The 22,980-nt window shown below is 46.6% G+C and overlaps 1 protein-coding gene across 1 annotated transcript in view; it reads left to right on the plus strand.

Annotated features, from left to right (window-relative positions):
• Positions 1-13,975: 13,975 nt before the first annotated feature.
• LOC130111450 (SCAN domain-containing protein 3-like) overlaps positions 13,976-22,980 on the plus strand; it is a 29,323-nt gene continuing 20,318 nt past the window's right edge. The window contains 1 exon segment of the mRNA XM_056278649.1: positions 13,976-14,119. Within this exon segment, the coding sequence (XP_056134624.1) occupies positions 13,976-14,119 (144 nt within the window).

The raw sequence follows: 22,980 nt of genomic DNA on the forward strand, positions 1-22,980 counted from the left end.
CAGGTAAGAGGCTAAACCGTGTTGGATCTACACATGAATGCATTTAAGTGTAAATTAAACCTGTTCAGAGAAGGCTGTTCATCTGACCATCCAAATTTGGCACACTTTCCTACCTGAGGAGGTGCGCAAAGATGTCCCCGAATGGGAGAAAACATTTCTCAAGTAGAGAGCAGACACAGAAACACTGCAGCAGCAGTTCAAGGAACACTTTCAAGATTTTCACGCCATGCAGCCACAACTGCGTTATTCACTGACCCCCTCTCTGCTGCTGTCAGTGAGCAACTCCCAGAGTTGCAGCTTGAACTATGCAAACTACAGTCAGACCCCTTCTTTCATGCAAAGCACAATGAGAGAGGAATTTCATTTTGGAAACTACTACCCGTGTCCCGCTTTCCACTCCTCTGGGATGTTGCACTCTCGATGGCCAGCATGTTTGGGAGCACTTAGATCTGCGAGAGCAGCTTCTCAACAATGAAGCACCTCAAGTCAAAAGAGAGAAACAGGCTGACGGATGAAACTGTGTTCCAGCTCATGCAGACTGGATGCACAAACACTGACACTGACATTCAGTCTATTGTACCCCAGCTGGTGAGGCCACACGTATCTCATTAAGACAGAACTTTATACTGATCCACCTTTGAGTGAGTTTCAATGGCTTTCAGTGGCTTCATCAGTGTATGAATGTGTGTGAATGGGTGAATGTGAGGTATACATTGTAAAAAATCGCTTTGAGTAGTCGGTAGACTAGAAAAGCACCATATAAAATGCAGTCCTTTACCATTTTGAGCTAAATGCATGTTTATTTGAAACAGGACATGGAATGGCAGGGCAGAGTAGAAATGCACTACAAACATGGATATTAGTTGTTGCACTTAGTGTGAATGTTAACTTTTGTACCATTATTGAATGATGATTTTTGAGACCTTATTGAACTGAAATAATGGTATATCACTCAGGAATGTGGACGTTTTGTTTCTGTGTTAATCTCATTAAATAGAAATGTTGGTATAATGAACTTTGAATACTGGTATATATTTTATCTTTTCATTATTAAGTAGTTATAATTCATCATTAATATATTATTCGTAGTTATAATTTTTAAATATTATATATTATATATTAGTAATTATATAGTAGTTATTAGTATATTATTAGTAGTTATAATTCATTATTAAGTAGTTATAATTGGCTAATTGAGTGATGGGGTTACAGTATCCCACTGGTGGAAGTGCACGGTCACAATCTGGCCCTCTGGTAGTGAGGATACAATTTTTGTGCCCCTCTGTATCATCAAAGTTGCCTATCCCTGGTCTGTTTATACACTTCAGTCCAACCTTATGACTCAAAACCAGTTGTGGTGTCTGTGGTTTTGGCTGTAACCCAAAAAAACATTTGATTCAGCCAACGGTTAAACCACAACCATGACTAATCGCTTTTGCGGTGTAAATAACCTGTATGTAGTATATCTACAATGAGGTGTGGGTTTCACTACTTTTGTAATTGAACACTTAAGTGGGAGGGCGGGTGTGAACATGTGGCTGTGAGCTCCTCTGGGGCCTTGTAGATGGTTAATATTGATGCTCATCCTAAACTGTGACAATTTGATGATTCTCTTGTAGTTTTGTGACCAAAGATGACATGAGGCTTTGTGCGCCGCTCGACATTATGTGGGCTGAAAATCTAATGTCATATGTGGATCGCCTCAGGTTAAATTGCAAGGTGAATAAACCACAGGGTAGGTTTTCTTCTACTCTTCTGGTGTGCTACCCAAACAGACCTGATACAATGGGTGTTCACTTTCACTCTGTGTGGGAGACCACTTCAGACTGCACACTGAAATCAAACAAGTCAAGCAAGTCTCTTCAACTTCAACTCAGTACACACACACACACCCTGTGGACTGGGATTTTTTCATGATGTTTTCCACTTTTAAAATCTGCATGTACATGTACCCCACCACGCTGTTTTATTTTGATAAAATTCCAGTTCAACATTTTTACAGGGCTGACATACAGGCACACATTCACACCTAGGGACAATTTTTGTATGGCCGATTTACCTGACCTACATGTCTTTGGACTGTGGGAGGAAACTGGAGCACCCAGAGAAAACCCATGCAGACACGGGGAGAACATGCAAACTCCACACAGAGGACGACCTGGGAAAACCCCCAAGGTTTGACTACCCTGGGACTCGAACCCAGGACCTTCTTGCTGTGAGGCGACCGCGCTAACCACTACGCCACTGTGACTATTTCAGAGAATATTTCAGAGATGCTGAAATAAGTTTTTAACCCCCCCTCCCATTTCTCCCCAATTGTACATGGCCGATTACCCTATTTTCTGAGTCGTCCCGGTTGCTGCTCCACCCCCTCTGCCGATCCCGGGGTGGGGGGGGGCTGCAGACTACCACATGCTTCCTCCGATACATGTGGAGTTTCTAGCCGCTTATTTTCACCTGACAGTGAGGAGTTTCCCCAGGGGGACGTAGTGCTTGGGAGGATCACGCTATTCCCCCCAGTTCCCCTACCCCCCGAACAGGCGCCCCGACCAACTAGAGGAGGTGCTAGTGCAGTCCAGTGACCAAGACACATACCCACATCCGGCTTCCCACCTGCAGACACAGCCAATTGTGTCTGTAGGGACGCCCAACCAAGCCGGAAGTAGCACGGGGATTCAAACCGACAATCCTCGTGTTGATAGGCAACAAAATAGACCTGAAATAAATGTTAGCAGGCTACTTGGATACATACCTGAGGTAGATGGACATGACAGAGTGTACCAGTATACATACAGTGGTCAGTCAAAGAAGGTTGAATCAGTTCATCTGGATACATTTATTGACAGATACATTCATCTATGTGACATCTTCAGTCTAAACTGACTACAGGTATCTCCGCCCTTATAAACAATACAGTAGTATACAGTTGCATAATGACTGAAACCAACGACCAGTTGGTTTCAGTCATTATGCAGTATGCAGATGTGGGCGTGACCATTAACTAGAGTTTCAATGGCCATACTATGTACTATTCACAGAGGATTTGGGAATGTTTGCAAACACAGCATTGTAAGACGGCGACAGACGTACTCTTCTCTTCCCAAATCCCCTGTAAGTCCAATTAGCGGCATGGCACAATGGATGGAGCAACAAAGGAAGCTGCCATCCACCTGGATCTGGCGTTGGTGGGAAAGCCTTTGCATGTGTTTCTCGATCTATCCCAAGTGGAGCAGTCCCAAGTGGACTGTGGCACTGGGGAGGTGATTTGGGCGACAACACTTCACTGACCAGAGTAGGGAGCAGCTAGCCAGCCACTGCCACCAAGAGGGAGAGAGCCTGTGTGCCTTTGCCACAGACATGCTGTGCTACATGCCCAGCACAGTTACCCACAGTTCAATGCAGCCATTAAAGAGGAGCTGGCCTACATGTTTTCCTGTGGGGGCTTAGGCTGGAACATGTGCGCCAGGAGGTTCGCCTCACCGTCCCCTATTCCCTCAGCGAGGCTCTCTGTGAGGTGACATCCACCCCGGCCGACTGACTGCTGTTACTGTTGTGATGAGCCTGGATACATAGCCCGTGACTGCTCAGCACCAGCACCAAAAGCCAGAGTCAACCAGCCGGCAGGGAAACGACGCCTGTGTGGCCTAGTGAGGTGACTGCTACTCCAGTCTCCAGCTCCCCTTCAAGGCCGGTGCACACTGGTTGGCCTCCTAGGTCACACCAAAGGATTGTATTTGAACTGCCAACTCGACAGTCGATCTTGCTGGGCCCTAGTAGATACGGGGTCTACCATTTCCCTGGTGTGACCTGGCATCCTCCTGGGCACCACCGGCCCCCTCTCAGTGGCGTGGTCACCAACCAGTACCCAACTGATAACGGTGACAGGGGAGAAGGCTTGCATGAGAGGGAAGAGGTCACTGTGAGTCCAGGCTGGAGACCAGGCGCTGACACACGAGTTCTGGCTCGCCAGCATCTGGGAATGGTTTATCATCGGCCTGGACCTGATGACTAGGGTTGCCACCTTTGATTTGTGAAAAAAAAAAACTGGACATTTGACGCGCGGCTCGGGGGGGGGGGGTTAAACCATATTTGCAAATATACTATGTTAACATTTGTAGGACTCCCTATTGCCTCTCTTACCTAGTATATTTGTCCTGACACAGACGCTCTCCCTGACGCAGATGCACTCCCTGATGCACTGGCTGACCCTGATGCAGTTGCACTCACTCTGGACTCCTGCTGGTGTGCCTTTCTACATTAAATACAGATTTAAAAAATACAGAGGAAAACATGATTAGATATATTATAGCCTAATAGATTATAAACAACTTTTTAACTTAATGAATTTGGGAAACCTAACACTGACATTTCTCACCTCTTTTTCCATGTATACTTGTCGTTCCTTTTTGCTGCCTTTAGGAGTCTGCTGTCCCTCGATGAATGTTTTAAACTCCAAGCGTGACACTTTGAAGTTTAGTCTGACTTGAGGTTCTGCTTTGACCAACCGCACTGACATCCTGTTCCTTTTATCTGACCAGACATCCTCCGTGTGGCTAAATACACGCTCAACATAGGCATTGCTGATGGGGACAGACAAAACAAAAGATACCACTTGGAGCAATGCAGTTGCTTCTTTCTCCTTGTTGAAAAAAAAAGCCCATTTCTTCTCTGGTGAAAGCTCTTCTGGGGTGCTTTCAAATACAGAGTTCAGGACAGTGTAGTCCTGATACAGTCAGTCTTCATCAATGCCCAGAGCTAGTTTGTCGACCAATCGTTCGAGTGCATCGCATTCCATTTGACGACTCAGTCGCAGACAGCTAGCATTAGACATAACTGGATCCTCAATGTAGATCAGTCACTGTGTTATTGCTGATGTTTATTGAGCCACTGCAGACACCGTACTGAGGAACACTCAGTTATACAGGTTACCGGGTGGGGCCCCGCGTGGTGATAGTGCTGGATGCCAGCTACCTGTATGTTATCTTATTGCATCCTCGTCGTGTTGGTTAATAGACCAGGTTATGAGTACTAACCCTGTGTCATTCATGAGAACACGAAACATGGTGTCAGGACAGTGGACATGAACTTAACAACCAGCACACTCCGACAAAAGTGTCACACAACATGCTGGACACTGAACAGTCACATATGAAAACACCTACAGCTGTGCTACCTGCTAAGACAGTTGGAAGTCTGCACACAACACGCTATGATCGTGTCAGCAAGCCAAATCCTAAGTATAAAGATTGAGTCAATTTGTCAGCTCAAAATTTTAAATGTTATGTCATTTAAGTTAATTCTCTGATTTGCTAAGAGCTGACATTGAGGTCTCTGGGTTTCGTTTCAGGTATCTTTACATATAAATGACCTCATTTTGTGTTAAAGTATAAATATATGCTTTGCTAAGACAACTATTTTCATATTATTCATTAAGGGCAAATTGTTTTCTTTGTATCTGATAATTCTCACTCTGTGATTATTGAACAGTTGTTTAATGTATGTTATTTGAAGGTTTGTTCAATATATGTTATTCAGCAAGTATTGATAATTGACAACATGGTTTTGTTATGGTATGAGCAAGAGCTAAGAAAGGGGGCTGTAGGGCAGTCACTGTGTTATTTCTGATGTTTATTGAGCCACTGCACTCAAAATCAAAGTTTGCCTCTAGGTATAGAACAGCCTTTTCAAAGAAGCTGTCGATCAGTGTTGCGAACTCCAACTGTTCTCTTGCACTCAGTTTTCAGAATGCTTGCTTCGTTTTACTACCATAAAATATGTCTGCACGGCGTGAGATTAATTGGCTGCTCAATTGGCTCATCACGCCGTGAACATCCAGTAGAGCAGCGCTCTCATTTTCCAACTTCTGTATTTCTCTGTCAAATTCCTGCATGACGTTGTGCATGAGCAACAGGAAACATTCAAGCAGCGTTGCTTCATCCTCATCACTGCTGTCAGCAGCATCAGCACCACTTCTGCACATAGCCTTCCAGATAATGTCAGGACAATCCTTTCCCATTGACAAAAAATAACACTCCTGGGCAGGCCAACACTCCCAAAATCCGCTGAATTGCAGGCAACAGAGATAACCAACGGGTTGGTACATGCCTCAGTATCTCTTTGTACTCTATTGAACTAAACTCACAAAACTCTTTCAGAGATTCTGCTTTTTTGGCTGAGCACGAGAATTTGCTGTAGATTTTTAGGATACTGCATTCAACAATATAACCTGCAGCGCTGAGAAGTCTGTTCACGTTTTTCAGGGTGTTGTGGATCAAGTGGCATTTGCAGTTGCCCTTTATGATGTGTGGACTGACTTCTTTCAGTTTTTTAAAAACTGAATTATGCTTGCCAAAATTTATAGATGCATTGTCAGCTCCATATGCACTAATCTGGCTGTCAGACAGGCCATTTGTTTCTGTGATATCCACAATTTGTTCGTCGATAGCTCTGCTCGTTTCATGGGGGTCCTCGTAAAATTCCAATATTTACCACCCTCGTCTTCATGGAAGTATTTGACTGTGTATGGATATAGTTTGGCGTTGCCAAAGTTTGATGCATCAGAACAGACAGCAAAATATAGGGTCTGTTTCAGCTCTGTAGCTAAACGCTCCTGGCTATAAGGTGCTAGCACATTTTGAACTAAAGCTTCACTTTTTGTTCTTCCACATGACATTTTTGTGGCAATACTCAAATCATGAAAGATCTTTGCACTTACTTTATTGCTACAATCCGTAGATAAGTAGCTGTGGCCATGAATCACTCCGTGGTATACACTGGTAAGCTCTGCAACTGCTATTACCCTGTCTTCCTCTGGTGAACCTTTTTTTGTCATAAAGGTTGCAATGGCTATAGTTTTGCGTTTGCTTGATGCAAAATTCTGGTGCTTCTTTGTTTTTGCATGATTTTCCAGTGTTGTTTTCCCTTCATATTTAACTGAAATTTTGGCTGAACACAAAATACGCATGGCGGAGAACCGGTCTCCTTGGGTTGGCCTTACCCATTCAGAAAAGTTCTCTCTTTTTGCCCAGTCTGAGTTGTACATTGTAAATCGTTTTTTCTTTGATGCTGGTGGCTTGTCTGATTTTGTTCTCTCGTCCTCCTCGTCTGTCTCTCCCCCCATTTCACAAAAATGACCAAAATAAATCGAAGGTTTATAGGCTAGTAGGCTAGCTGGCTGAACTCACTCACGATAGGGACGTTGAAGTGGATGCGCACGGCAGACTGACAGGCAGGCAGCCCGGGCAGTTACTAGGTGATAAGGTACGCTTTCGTATTTCTGCTACCAATGAAATAAAAGTATACATAGGCCTATGACCAATCGTTGCTGTTTTACCAATTTTTACTTGTTTACAGACACAGGATTGGATGTCTAAACGTAAACAGCAAGAAAACAGAACAGCAGTAGAAGAAACCAAATGAGGTTGTTAGTGTGATAATTTGGAAGGGCTAGTTTGTCTTAGGTAGAGAGTAAACAGGATGGTGTGTCGGTCAGAACACAGGAATGAAGAAGAGACATGAACTTCGTTTGTCTGAACTGTATTGAAATCCAGCATAAATTATAGCGAGTTCCGCAACAACAAAAAGGGAATTGCCATCAGGCACTAGCATTGCAGCATTACAGGATATGAGTTAGGCTACCAATAAACATAATAAAGGCATGTCCATACATTCAGTGGTTCTGAGTTATTCAGCATAACAAGAATATCAGAAACGGTGGCCTCAAGCTACATACATTTAGAGTAGGCCTATTACTATCATATACGATACAATGGCGACATCTGCTGTAGAGATGAAGAATAACAAAATGGAGTCCACGTTGGACGAGCAACACAAACGACCAAACTAACACACGACGGCATAAACTGCACGTTAGCCTATAACAGTTTATAAGGCATCACCTTTGCTAATTTAGCACTTAAACCAAGGAATTATGACAGACATTCTAACATGGAATATATCTTCTCACATTTTAGAACCTACGGGTGCGCAGTGAGCTAGCAACTATTACATAGCCTAGCTCAGGGGTCAGGAACCTTTTTGACTGGGAGAGCCATAAAAGCCAAATTTTTCTAAATATATTTCATTGAGAGCCATATAGTATTTTTAACGTATAATAAATTAAATATGTCTTACTTTTAATGCGACTTCTGGTGCTGCATGGTTTTGCTGATGGCCTTGTAGTCTGGTTCATACGTGGTGAGGTTGAGCTTCATGCAGGTGTTGAGGCTTCCATCAGTTAAACGTGAGCGTAGGTTGGTCTTAATGTTCCTCATATGCGAGAATGACTGCTCACATGCATATGTAGAGCCAAACATGGTCAGTACGGCAATACTCACACGCTGCATTGTGTGGTATGTCACAGGAAGCTCGTTCCAAGTTTTAAGAATCAGCTGGTCTTCAGGTTGAAGATTTTTAATTTCTGTCCACTTGTGTTCCCTTGCCAGCTCTGCTCGCTGTTGTGCAAGACTTTCCAACTCTCCATTAAGTGACTTGAACTTACTCATCCACATGTCTGATGCCTTCGGGTCAGCAACTTCCAGCTCAAAGTCTGCGATAGAGACCCCGGGGATGCATGTCAGGTCGATTTTGTCCACTGCACACTCATGTGGATGAGTGATGAACTTGAAAAGACCAGTGCGCGCACGAAATTCTCCAAAACGTGCTTTGAATGACTGCAGGAGATTGGACGTAAAGCCAGCTAGCTGCTGGAGATCCAGGTGTTGAGTGGAGTCACTTGCTAAGCATGCATCTCTAAATTGTTGCAGTCTTTCAAAGTGCAGAAGACGACCTGTTTCAATGTCCCTGAGAAAGACTTCCAGCTTGCGTTCAAATGCAAACACTGCTTGTTGAAGGGATGAGATTGTATTTCCAATACCTTGCATTTTCACATTGAGCTGGTTCAGAAGGCCAGTTATGTCCACGAGATAGTGAAACTGCAGGAGCCAGTCAGTGTTGTCTAGCTCAGGATGCTTGACGCCTTTAATTTCAAGAAAAGTCCGGATTTCACTCAGGCAAGCTGCAAAACGGCTGAGCACCTTCCCCCTTGACAACCAACGCACGTTGCTGTGTAAAAGCAGACCGGGATAATGATTCCCAACTTCTTCTTTTTTTTTCTATTTTTTTTCTTCTGATTTTTCCCTTTTTCTCCCAATTTAGTGGCCAATCGATCCCTATTTTAATTCAAACACCCACCCTCGCACTGTATGCGTTCGCCAACTGCATCTCTCCGGCCGGCAGTCTCGAAGGAGACCGCCTCGCCACTTTCGTGACAAGGCGACTCCAAGCCGAACCACTGTTTTTCCGACACACACAGAGACGCATTCACGTGACGAACACAAGCCGACTCCGCCCCCCTCCCGAAGACTGCGTTGCCAATGATCGCTGCTTCGTCGAGTCCGGCCATAGTCGGATCTGACGAGACCGGGCCAACTTCTTCTAACAGAGCTTTAAACTGGCGATCATTTAAAGCTCGGGCAACAATAAAGTTGACCACTCGAATGACCAGAGACATCACCTCGCCAAGCTCCTGGCCACACGTCTGAGCGCAAAGCGCCTCCTGGTGCAGGATGCAATGAAAACTTAGGATGGCTCTCTTTTCATGTTCACGGAGAAGCGCTACAAATCCTTTGTTCTTCCCCAACATACAGGGTGCACCATCAGTACAGACAGAAATAAGTTTATCCATCGGTAGTTTTTTTTTCTTTAGCAAACTCCATGAAAGATGTGAATAAATCCTCTCCTCTTGTTGTCCCTTTCATTGGCAAAACAGCCAAGCTTTCCTCACGCAGTGTGTCACCTGCAGCATACCTGGCAATGATACTGCACTGAGATAGATGGCTAACGTCTGTTGACTCATCTAACGCGAGAGAAAAGTATGTCCCGGCATTTATGTCTTAATTTGTGTTTCCTCGACTTGATTTGCCATCATGATGCTACGATCGTGCACAGTTCTTGCTGACAGGGGCATGTCTTTTATTCGTTTGATTATCTCGTCTTTATTTGGGAAGTCATCAAACAGTTCATTGGCCACATCAAGTATGAATGTTTTGGCATACTCGCCATCTGTGAATGGCTTTCCATTCCTTGCTATTGCCAAAGCCCCCGCAAAGCTAGCGGAATTCCCGTCACCTTGCTTGGTCCACACACGTAGTTGCTGCTGACGCGTCTGCACTCTCCGCTGTAGCTCCTCGCATGCCCTTTTCCTGCTGTCCCCCGCTGGAGATTTCCATGCAAATGAAGCATGGTGCGTATCGAAGTGCCGCTTTATATTTGACCGTTTCATCGATGCAATTTTATCATTGCATATTAGACATACCGCAGATCCTGCTCTCTCCACAAATGCAAATTCCTCTGTCCACGCAGCCTGGAATGCACGGTAATCATCGTCTTTTTTTCTTTTCGCCATCTTTTCCGTTACAAGGGTTGAAGCGGATAAACTAGTTGGCTATCTGATCAAATTGATTTCTTCACTTTACAATGACCCGGACATGCTTGCGAGCCATTGGTTCCCGACCCGACCCACGGGTGACCCGTGAAATTTATCTTCAAAACTAATTTCTGTTTACTTTAAAATGACACAGTATTATTAAGAAATATCACAAGTATTTTAAAATCAGTTCCAAACTGATTTTTTTTTTTTTTAAATGTCAACTCAAAGTTGTCTGGGAGCCATATGCCGTCACCGGAAGAGCCATATATGGCTCGCGAGCCATAGGTTCCCGACCGCTGGCCTAGCTAAACATAACGAGGCAACTCAGTCTGAAACACTTACTTTTCGTCAGTGACTCAAAGAACAAACTGGATCGCAACAAAGGACAAATGAGGATAACTTCACTATACAAAGACACGAGTATTGCAGGGGAAAACTACATGTAGTGTGCACTTATAACACGAACACAGTCTCAGCGTGCACTAGGCAAGGTATCTAGCTTCAAACTAAAGGTGAACATAGGCTGCGTCACTCACAACCGGAGAATCTGGCCAGTCTTAAAGGGGCAGGCACCTATAAATGTCAGAGCCTTTTTACAGAGGTTTTATTGGGAAATACGACATTCTAAATTAGAAGTACGTTTTCACAAAAAACGGGACGATTCATGTCCCGGGAAAGAATATTTATTTCCCGGGACAGTCACTCAAAAAAGAGAACAATCCCGGGAAAACCAGGATGGGTGGCAACACTACTGCTGACCTACTGGGGAACCCGTTTTAATGTGTCAGAGGCAACCATCACGTTCGGCACGAAGATCATGGCGCTCTGGTCCGGCCAGAGGAGGAGTGGGCTCAGGGACCGGCAAGCCAGTCACTGAGCAGCCACCGCTCAGCAGGCTCAGAGCCCTGGTTAGGCATTGAAGGGCTGCTGCTGCCAGTGGCAAGAGGTGCAGGGCTAGGTGACGCCGACGATGGCAGTCATAGAGACTGCCAGCAACAAGGAGGGGTTGTTCCCGTTGACCATGCAGCAACTGAATTAGCAGCAGGAGGCAGGCGTGGCCCTTGCGCTGGTGAAGGGCTGGTTGGAGACAGGACGGCGCCCCGAGTGGACAGAGGTGTTAGCGCTGGGGCCTGAGGTAAAACCCTACCACTCTCAATGGGGCAACTTTTGAGTTCCACGATGGGTTGGTGTACCGGATGTGGCAAGCTCCTGGATGAGGGAGCAGCCTCCTGCATTTATTGGTGCCCTGTGTGCTGCGACCCCAGTTTCTTCAGATGGTCCATGGCTCGGTGCAGATGGGGCGCTATGGGAAAGCCAAGACCCTCCACCGCCTCTGGGGGTGGTTCTGTTGGCCTGGCTGTCAATGAGACGTGGAGCTTCATGTGTACTGCTACGACTCCTGCACCTGCCAGGCCCGGGCTGCCTTCGGAGTGCGACAGAAGAGAGCCTATGAGACATGGTGCTTTAGGTGTTCTGTTCGCCAGCGGTGACACCATGGACTTTTGAGGCACTATGTATTGGCTGATGGAGTTGTCGGGGACGACTGACCCCTCTGGTAGGGGTTATGTAGTGACTGGGGGAGGCGTTCGCTCTGACTGTCAGTGTTTCCGCGCAGGGGCTAATAGGACTGTTACTGTTAGTTAAAAAATTTTTTTCCATGATAATGTGTTCATGTTGTGTTTATTGTTGAGTTATTTGTTTGGGGGTTCGACTCGGACTAAGTAGAAGACCGTTTACTGACTGACTGACTGACTTTAGGACCATGACTCAGACTGGTGTCGCCAGTTGTGACATGGGGGGGGCATTGTTGTATGTAGTCAGCTCTGGTCTGTTCTGGCCAGTGTGTAAATAAAAGAGCACTCCCGGGGTCGTGCGGTGTATGGGGCACAGGAGCTGCCATTAAAACGAGATCTCTTCCTCTCGACTCTCGTTTTTCCACACCGGCTCGCCACAATATGCAACATGGATGGATTTATTTGACAATGTTAAGCGTTCAGTTGAATGACAGCCCACGGAAAGAAACTGTTTTATATCTGGTTGTTTTGGTGTACAGCGCTCTGTAGCGCTGGCCATAGGTGAGGAGTTGGGACAAGTTGTGACCAGGGTGTGATGGGTCTGCAGTGATGTTGCCTGCCCGTTTCCTGACTCTGGAGATATATAAGTCCTGAATGGAGGGGTTGTCACCAATGTTATGTGTAAGAATACAATGCAGTGTTCTTCTAGTTATCTTTATCTTCCAATTCCAATGGTAGATAATGTGGTGTATTGGGCTGGGTGTTTATTCTGGGCTAATTGCCCCAGCTACCACCGGAGGGCGACAGTGTTATTTTCATGTTGTGTTTTTGGTTGTACTTCCTGTTCTGGTCTGCCCATTAAAGTGTACACTGCAGCACGTTGACATATCGCCTCCCTCCCATCATTATGTTGATGTTACGTTAGGATAGTACAGTAACGTCAGTACTGTCACATGGTAAAGGTAACAAACTGGCGATGAGCACGGTACACCTGGTGATTCTCAACAACGCTTAGGTGGTGAAGAATCTGCGCCAGTTCGTGGTGGCTAGCATTAGTATTGCTAGAAGTGGTGCCGGCCTATCGGCAGATACACAAAGGGATAGCGGGGATCATTGGTCATATTGATGCCTTTGATGAGTCAGTGGGGCAGTGGTCGACCATATGTGGAGAGGTTTAACCATTTCGTGCTGGCAAATGGAATTGTGGGTAGAGAAGAAGCTCTCAGTTTTTCTCAGTGTGATCAGGCAGACAGTTTGTAGTCTACTGCGCAGCTTAATTACCCCAGATAAGCCTGGAGAGAAAACTTAGGATCAGACTGTGGAAGTACTACAAGCCCATTTCTTCCTGAAGCCCATTGTGATTGCTCAAAGATATCACTTTCACAAAAGAAATCAAGTGGGGGGGGGGCAACAGCACAGTATTGAGGATCTGAAAAAACTTTCAGAGCACTGTGAGTTGGGGGCTTATCTGCAGGATGAATTGAGGGACAGGTTGGTCTGCGGCTTCAACAGCGAGTCCATTCAGAAAAGACTACTAACAGAGGCTGCTCTCACCTACCAGAAAGCGGTGGAAATCGCCATCTCTATGGAGACAGTGGCAAGGGAGTCCCAGCAGCATAGCAGCTCCTTGAAGGTGAATGCCATGTCCCTCTCATCAACTCTGGGGAGGACATGCACCTGGTGTGGTAGGGCAACTCATACTGAAAGTGAATGCTTCTGCAAAGATCAGATCTGCCACCGCTGCGATAAGAAAGGCCACATTTCATGCACATGCAAAGAGAGAAAGCAGGGAAATAAGGCAGGAAACAGTGAGGGAGAAAAAAGGACAGAAATGGAAGGAAAATGCAAGGAAACAGGTTAATAAGCTGGACACTAGTGCTATAGCCGAGTGACAGACTCAGATGCTAAATTATCTCTGCACATGGTAGATGTAGCTAATGATGGGACATGGAGAGAAAATGTCATACAGCAGGATAATCCAGCCTCTTCTATAATCTGGATTAGGCCAAAAATAGAGGGGCAAACAACAGAGATGGAACTAGACACTGGGGCAGCAGACTCCCATATTTCAGAGAAACTGTACAAGGCAAAATTCAGCCTTATTCATCTGTGCCACACCCACATCCTACTGAAAACATATTCAGGTGAAGTGATCTCCCCAGTAGGGGTCATGAAGGTTTGGGTCCAGATAGACTGAACTGGAGAGCAATAAAACCTGCCAGATCCATACATCAGATATGGGGAGACACTTTGGAAACAGTGCTAAACAGGCATGCAGATGTGTTCATAGATGAACTGGGAACTTTGAAGGTCTTTGGTAGCACTGACACTCAAGCAAGGACATCAGCTTAAGCTCTGTCAGGCTCATGTGGTTCCCTAAGGACTCAGGCCCAAGGTGGAGGCAGAGCTGGAGTGCCTACAACAACTAAGGGTGATTTCCCCAGTTCAGTTCAGTGAATAGGCCACCCCCGTTAAGCCAGTCAGAAAGAAAAGGGTGGGTGTACACATCTGCGGCAATTTTAAAGATCAGATTGGCATGTGATGCCTTGCCATATGGCATGGGTGCGATGATTTCTCATGTGATGCCTGACAGCCAAGAAAACGCCCATAGTGTTCGCCTCCAGAACCTTGAGCAAAGCGGAACAAAACTATGCTCAAATTGAACGCGAAGCCCTTGGAGTAATATTTGGTTTATGCAAATTTCATGCCTATCTGTACGGGTGCCATTTCACCCTGCTCACTGACCACTAGCCACTGACAACAATATTAAGCCCCAGCGAGGCCATTCCGTCTATGGCAGCTGCTAGGCTTCAGCAGTGAGCCCTTGTATTAACAGCTCACAACTACACAGTTCAGTACAGGAGTGCAGCTGAACATCGCATTGTGGACAGTCTTACGCCTGCCTCTGCAGGTAACACACAAGGACAAACTAAGTTCAGTGGATACAGTGATGATACAGCACCTGGACTCCCTGCCTGTATGCAGCACAGAAATGCAAAGAAATTAGGTATGACCCAGTGCTCTCTCAAGTGATGGACATGATTTTGTCAGGGCAGTTTCCTGTGGTGAAGGGGCAGGACAATGGCCTGACACCCTTTTACTTAAGGAAAGATGAGCTCATCATGGTCCACGGTTGCCTTCTGTGGGGAACCAGGTGATTGTACCCCCAAAATTGAGAGCGCAATTACTGAAAGAGCTGTACCTGGGAGTAGTTACATCGGGGGGCCCAGGATTGATGCTCAGAATGAACAGCAGGCCAAAGTGTGTTATTCATGTCAATACAACCAAAAGTCTTCAAGTCTCCCCACTGCACTCATGGCCATGGCTGGGGACACCATGGCAGAGAATACATGTGGATTTTGCTGGTCCTTTGGAGGGACATATGTTACTGGTTGTGGTGGATGCCCACTCTAAGTGGCCTGAAGTGCAACTGATGGAATCCATCACAACCTCGAAGACTATTCAGGTTCTGAGGACTTTGTTCAGCCATCATGGTTTGCCTGAAGTGTTGTCAGTGATAACAGTTCACAGTTCACTTCGAGTGATTTTGTGGCTTTTCTCAACACAAATGGAGTGAAACACATGTGCTCTGTACCCTTTCACCCAGCAACAAGTGGTCTTGCAGAATGTGTTGTGCAGACACTGAAGCGTTCATTGAAAGCTTCCAGAGGGTCGACCACAGTGTAACATAGACTGGATTCATTCCTGCTCAGCTACAGAAATACTCTTTGCGTAACAACTAATGAGTCTCCTGCCATGCTCTTTCTCCTCTGTTGGCTTGGCTCCTACTTTGACTTCCTCAAACCAAATGATGCAGCTGTGGTGGATCAGCCATAGGCAGACCAGCAGGGTCACAGGGCTTAATTCGCCAAGGTAAAGGGCTTTGCAGTTGGGGACTCTGTGTCTCAGGCAGGGCCTGTTTCTTATATAGTTGATGTGGACTCAGTGCTACACTGGAAATGCCACACAGACCAGATGCGAGTCTGTGACCCGTAAATGCTCCTACCCAGAGAGCCACCACAACTTGCCTTATTGGGTCAAATGACTACTGTCCCCATGAAAGGCCCGGTGACTATTCCCCCAGTGGGTGGGCAGGATCCCCCCAGAAATGTCACCCAGTCACCCAAATGGAAGCAGCCAACCCAGGACTAACAGAAGTATCAGTGGAGGCTGATGCTCTTCCAGAGGCTGGTAGGAAATACCCTTCATGGGTCATCAACCCCCCCGACTGCCTTACCTTTTAATGCACCTTTGGCAAGAGACACTAGCCCCACCAGTTGAGTTTGTAGGTCTTGTCTCTGTGGCAGGGCAGAATAATCCCAAGACAGACTCGAGGTGGGGGCAGGTCATGGAAAAGATTTATTTAATAAGTCGACATCAGTACTGTCACATAGTGAAACAGATGGACGGACGGACGGCCAGACAGATAGATGGATTACATACTTATACAACATCGATCCGGCCGCCATGTCCCTTGATCTGAAGTTGGTAGTCCTTGACATGATGTCTCCTTATTACAGCATCGTTGGCTGTTAGACAGCAGTCCATGGGTGGCTGGCCCACTGTCACTGATAAAGAAAGTACCTACTGTTCACTTCATTTCAATTCAAATCAAAACTTTATTATTTATTATCAGAAAAAAAACATAGTACAAGTAAGCTCATCATAGACCGTAGAGAGAAACATCAGTTGGGTAAAATGAGACGGGGGTCAGCAGTGCAAAACAGTGAAGTGAAAGTCAATGCAAAATACTATGTTTACATACAGCATTGAATACCACATCATTGCACCCTGTTTGGTTTTGGGTGTTCAAAAACGGAAACCTGATATGCTAGATTTAGTGTCTACTACACTCTGGCATTTGAGCAGTGTGCAAAAAAGTGAAAAATGATCCATCCCTATGTGGGAGATCTAGGATAAAGACAGCTCTCAGAACTTCTCATAAAACATCCGGTTTCCTTAAGATTGGTTCAGGTTGGCGTTACTTAGCTGTCCGGGGTGTATTCCAGTGGATTAGGGGGGATTTGCACAAAATAAAAAATTACAAGCTTCTTTTTACTGCGGGGGCGGGGCTTCTGTGATGAAGTTGTTTCCTTGATTAGCAAAATGGCTTATAAGAAATCCCCACAGTTATGATTTTACAATAAAACTATATGAGACATTGCAACAATTTTGCAATCTCTAGTGAGACACACATACACACACGCCCATCATCGGCGGTCACTTGGGGTCATCCTCCTAATAGGTCCTTGTAGGTATCCTTGCGGGAGGACACTTGCGCATGACAGCTTTATACATAGAGAGGCTGATGCAACTGCAGCCACTACATCAGCGGTCGGGAACCTATGGCTCGCGAGCCATATATGGCTCTTCCGGTGACGGCATATGGCTCCCAGACAATTTTGAGTTGAAAATTATTTTTTTTTCAAAAAAATCAGTTTGGAACTGATTTTAAAATACTTGTGATATTTCTTAATAATACTGTGTCATTTTAAAGTAAACAGAAATTAGTTTTGAAGATAAATTTCACGGGTCACGGGTCACCCGTGGGTCGGGTCGGGAACCAATGGCTCGCGAGCATGTCCGGGTCATTGTAAAGGTGAAGAAATCAATTTTATCAGATAGCCAACTAGTTTATCCGCTTCAACCCTTGTAACGGAAAAGATGGCGAAAAGAAAAAAAGACGATGATTACCGTGCATTCCAGGCTGCGTGGACAGAGGAATTTGCATTTGTGGAGAGAGCAGGATCTGCGGTATGTCTAATATGCAATGATAAAATTGCATCGATGAAACGGTCAAATATAAAGCGGCACTTCGATACGCACCATGCTTCATTTGCATCGAAATATCCAGCGGGGGACAGCAGGAAAAGGGCATGCGAGGAGCTACAGCGGAGAGTGCAGACGAGTCAGCAGCAACTACGTGTGTGGACCAAGCAAGGTGACGGGAATTCCGCTAGCTTTGCGGGGGCTTTGGCAATAGTAAGGAATGGAAAGTCATTCACAGATGGCGAGTATGCCAAAACATTCATGCTTGATGTGGCCAATGAACTGTTTGATGACTTCCCAAATAAAGACAAGATAATCAAACGAATAAAAGACATGCCCCTGTCAGCAAGAACTGTGCACGATCGTAGCATCATGATGGCAAATCAAGTCGAGGAAACACAAATTAAGGACATAAACGCCGGGACATACTTTTCTCTCGCGTTAGATGAGTCAACAGACGTTAGCCATCTATCTCAGTGCAGTATCATTGCCAGGTATGCTGCAGGTGACACACTGCGTGAGGAAAGCTTGGCTGTTTTGCCAATGAAAGGGACAACAAGAGGAGAGGATTTATTCATGTCTTTCATGGAGTTTGCTAAAGAAAAAAAACTACCGATGGATAAACTTATTTCTGTCTGTACTGATGGTGCACCCTGTATGTTGGGGAAGAACAAAGGATTTGTAGCGCTTCTCCGTGAACATGAAAAGAGAGCCATCCTAAGTTTTCATTGCATCCTGCACCAGGAGGCGCTTTGCGCTCAGACGTGTGGCCAGGAGCTTGGCGAGGTGATGTCTCTGGTCATTCGAGTGGTCAACTTTATTGTTGCCCGAGCTTTAAATGATCGCCAGTTTAAAGCTCTGTTAGAAGAAGTCGGGAATCATTATCCCGGTCTGCTTTTACACAGCAACGTGCGTTGGTTGTCAAGGGGGAAGGTGCTCAGCCGTTTTGCAGCTTGCCTGAGTGAAATCCGGACTTTTCTTGAAATGAAAGGCGTCAAGCATCCTGAGCTAGACAACACTGACTGGCTCCTGCAGTTTCACTATCTCGTGGACATAACTGGCCATCTGAACCAGCTCAATGTGAAAATGCAAGGTATTGGAAATACAATCTCATCCCTTCAACAAGCAGTGTTTGCATTTGAAAGCAAGCTGGAAGTCTTTCTCAGGGACATTGAAACAGGTCGTCTTCTGCACTTTGAAAGACTGCAACAATTTAGAGATGCATGCTTAGCAAGTGACTCCACTCAACATCTGGATCTCCAGCAGCTAGCTGGCTTTACGTTCAATCTCCTGCAGTCATTCAAAGCACGTTTTGGAGAATTTCGTGCGCGCACTGGTCTTTTCAAGTTCATCACTCATCCACATGAGTGTGCAGTGGACAAAATCGACCTGACATGCATCCCCGGGGTCTCTATCGGAGACTTTGAGCTGGAAGTTGCTGACCTGAAGGCATCAGACATGTGGATGAGTAAGTTCAAGTCACTTAATGGAGAGTTGGAAAGTCTTGCGCGACAGCGAGCAGAGCTGGCGAGGGAACACAAGTGGACAGAAATTAAAAATCTTCAACCTGAAGACCAGCTGATTCTTAAAACTTGGAACGAGCTTCCTGTGACATACCACACAATGCAGCGTGTGAGTATTGCCGTATTGACCATGTTTGGCTCTACATATGCATGTGAACAGTCTTTCTCGCATATGAGGAACATTAAGACCAACCTACGCTCACGTTTAACTGATGGAAGCCTCAACGCCTGCATGAAGCTCAACCTCACCACGTATGAACCAGACTACAAGGCCATCAGCAAAACCATGCAGCACCAGAAGTCGCATTAAAAGTAAGACATATTTAATTTATTATACGTTAAGAATACTATATGGCTCTCAATGAAATATATTTAGAAATATTTGGCTTTTATGGCTCTCCCAGTCAAAAAGGTTCCCGACCCCTGCACTACATGGTCCTTGGCAGGGGGTGGCCACAGTCCAGTGGCATGGAGAACCAAGACGATAGGGGACCACCCTCTGTTGTAGCCTTCATACGCCTTCACTGGCATTGTCTTCCGCCAGTTCCGCCGTGGAGGTCTTTGTTGGATCGCGCTTCGTCTTGAACCTCCCCCTTCACTCATCTGGCTTGGGCGACCCTACCGCAAGCCAAGCTCCAGACGGCAAGGTGGTGATCCAGGAGAAGACACCCACCCACACACACACAAAAACACACACACACACACAGACCGGGATACATGATACATACACACACAGTTGCGACTCACAAACAAAATTATATCCGTATACAAGATGTAATACACACAGACTGTTGTGTTATCTGTGTTTAGATAACAAATGACCATGGGTTGTGTTTTTGGCACTAGCTAATGAATACTGATGGTTCCAGTCAATCTTGATCTTTACTACAAACCTGCAGGGGAATGCCAGGAATACTCACAGCATGTGGGTGGAGAAATAAATAACGCTACACTCATGCACACACACACACACACACACACACACACACACACGCACACGCACACACACACACACACACACCCACTGTTTTCCGTTGTCCTTGTGAAACTCCTCCCACATGTCAGGACCCATGCCACGCGTATTAAGCTGATCTTATCTCTTCCAAGCCACTCAGAATTACAAGGAGCTGTCTGGTAACTAGTCAGTGGAGTGAGTTTTAACTGAGTCATTCATCTTTGGTCCTGCCGTATAGCACTACAGCTGAGGGTAGATGCAGAATAAACGCATCGATAAGGAACACTATGTGTCCTCAGAGGTCAAGGGTTTGACCCACAAATAGTTTCAGATTCAAGTGTTCTTGATTAACTGAGTTTTATTGATTAACCATGTGCATTTGCACACTTTGGACATTTTGAGTTGGAGGGATAGCCGACATAAAGAACATAAAGAACAAGGCATGATATTGAAGTAAATGAGAGTAGCTAATAATATTCAAGAGCGGGTACTACAGTATGTACCTTAGAATATATGAATATATTCACATGGTAATGAAGGAGTTTTGGAAATTATTGTTTTTTGGGAGATTTTTTTCTGTACAAAGAGCAAAAGTGAGCACTAACAGTGAGAAAAATGTAAAATCAGTGCGTAGCATGTTGCTACGTTACGTTTTCACATATTTTAGTATTGCACCTGTTAGGACTGAATTAACATGAATGTCACGTATCGGGAAAGAACCCAAAAGCAGACGGGACAACCAGGTAAGGGAAGAATCCAGTCTTTATTGAAGTGACCGATCTCGGGGGTAGAGCAGGAGGTGGCTCTGTGGCAGGTAGGCAGGCAGGCAGAAGTCCATGAATGGCGACGTTCCAGCGAAGACTGGTCCATAGTGGAGGCCTTTTAAGGGTGAGGGCGATTGCTGGGGTGAAGGGGGGGTCAGCAGGTGTCAGCTGGCGTAGCAGGTGTCAGCTGGTGTAGCAGGTGTCAGCTGGTGTAGCAGGTGTCAAGGGCGATCGCTTTGATTTCAAGGGCGAGAGGCTGTGACAGTACCCCCCCTCCGAGGGGCGCCACCGGGCAACCTATCAGGCCCGTCAGGGTGCGTCCTGTGGAAGTCCCGGATGAGGTTCGCGTCCAGGACAAGGCGACGAGGGACCCAACACCTCTCCTCCGGGCCATATCCCTCCCAGTCCACGAGATACTGCAGGCCGCGACCGCCGCGACGAGAGTCCAGGAGACGACGAACAGTGTAAGCCGGATGATCGTTGATCATACGAGGAGGTGGGGGCGGGGGGGCCGGAGGAACTAGAGGGCTGGTAGAGACAGGTTTGAGGCAGGACACATGGAAGGAAGGGTGAACCCGGAGAGTGCGGGGCAGCTTCAGACGGACCACAGAGGGGTTAATGACTTTGAAAATGGGAAAGGGACCAATGTACCTGGGGGACAGTTGTTTAGCGTCCGATCTCAAGGGTAGATCCTTGGTAGAGAGCCATACCTGGTCACCGGGGGAGTAGTCCGGAGCAGGGGTGTGATGACGATCCGCCAAGCGCTGGTAACGGGCTCGCCGCCAGGTCCGACGGCACCGACGGACATGGGCCTGGACAGACGGAACCGGAATGTCTACCCCTTGAGAAGGAAAAAGGGGGGGCTGATAGCCGTAAAGGCATTGAAAAGGGGCCAACCCAGTAGCAGACGATGGCAAGGTGTTATGGGCATATTCTACCCAGGGAAGTTGTGAGGACCAAGAGGATGGGTTGGCAGACACCAGACAGCGGAGGACAGTCTCCAACGCCTGGTTGGCCCTCTTGGCCTGGCCGTTGGTCTGAGGATGGAACCGCGATGACAGGCTGACGGTGGCACCGATGGCAGAGCAGAAAGCCTTCCAGACAGCAGAAGTGAACTGGGGGCCACGGTCAGACACTATATCACGGGGAAGACCGTGGACCCGGAAAACCTCCCTGACCAGCAGATCCGCAGTCTCTCGGGCCGAAGGCAGTTTAGACAAGGGCAAAAAGTGAGCAAATTTACTGAAGCGATCAACAACAGTCAGTACAACGGTGTTACCATCGGAGGCGGGCAGACCAGAGACGAAATCCAAGGACAGATGCGACCAGGGACGGTGTGGAACAGGCAGGGGGCGCAGCAGACCAGCACTGGTCCGAGTGGAGGGCTTATTCTGGGCACAAACAGGACAGGCAGAAACAAAAGACCCAGTATCCTCCGTCATGGAAGGCCACCAGAACCGCCTGCGGAGGAAGGCTAGGGTACGGGTTACTCCAGGATGGCAGGTAAGTTTGGAAGAGTGAGCCCACTGCAACACGCTAGATCTAACAGCGTCTGGAACAAACAAGCACCCAGGGGGACCGTTACCTGGGTCAGGCTGAGTCTGTTGTGCTGCCATGACCTCCCTTTCAATGTTCCAGGTGACAGCTGTAGCCACAACCACACAGGTAGAGGGAACGATGGTGTCAGGTTGGAGCTTGGGCTCAGACTCCTCCCCATGCACACGAGACAGAGCATCGGGCTTGGTATTCCTGGAGCCAGGTCTGTACGTCAAAGAAAAATTAAAACGACCAAAAAAGAGCGCCCACCTGGCTTGGCGCGCGGTGAGTCGCTTTGCTGACTGGATGTATTCCAGGTTCTTATGGTCAGTCCACACTATAAAAGGAAGCTCAGACCCCTCCAGAAAATGTCGCCATTCCTCCTGTGCCAATTTCACCGCCAGGAGCTCACGATTCCCCACATCATAGTTCCTTTCAGCTGGGGAGAGACGACGAGACAGGAAGGCACAGGGGTGTGTCTTGCCATCCT

The sequence above is a fragment of the Lampris incognitus genome, chromosome 1 (assembly GCF_029633865.1).
Source record: "Lampris incognitus isolate fLamInc1 chromosome 1, fLamInc1.hap2, whole genome shotgun sequence".
NCBI classification, from domain to species: Eukaryota; Metazoa; Chordata; class Actinopteri; order Lampriformes; family Lampridae; genus Lampris; species Lampris incognitus.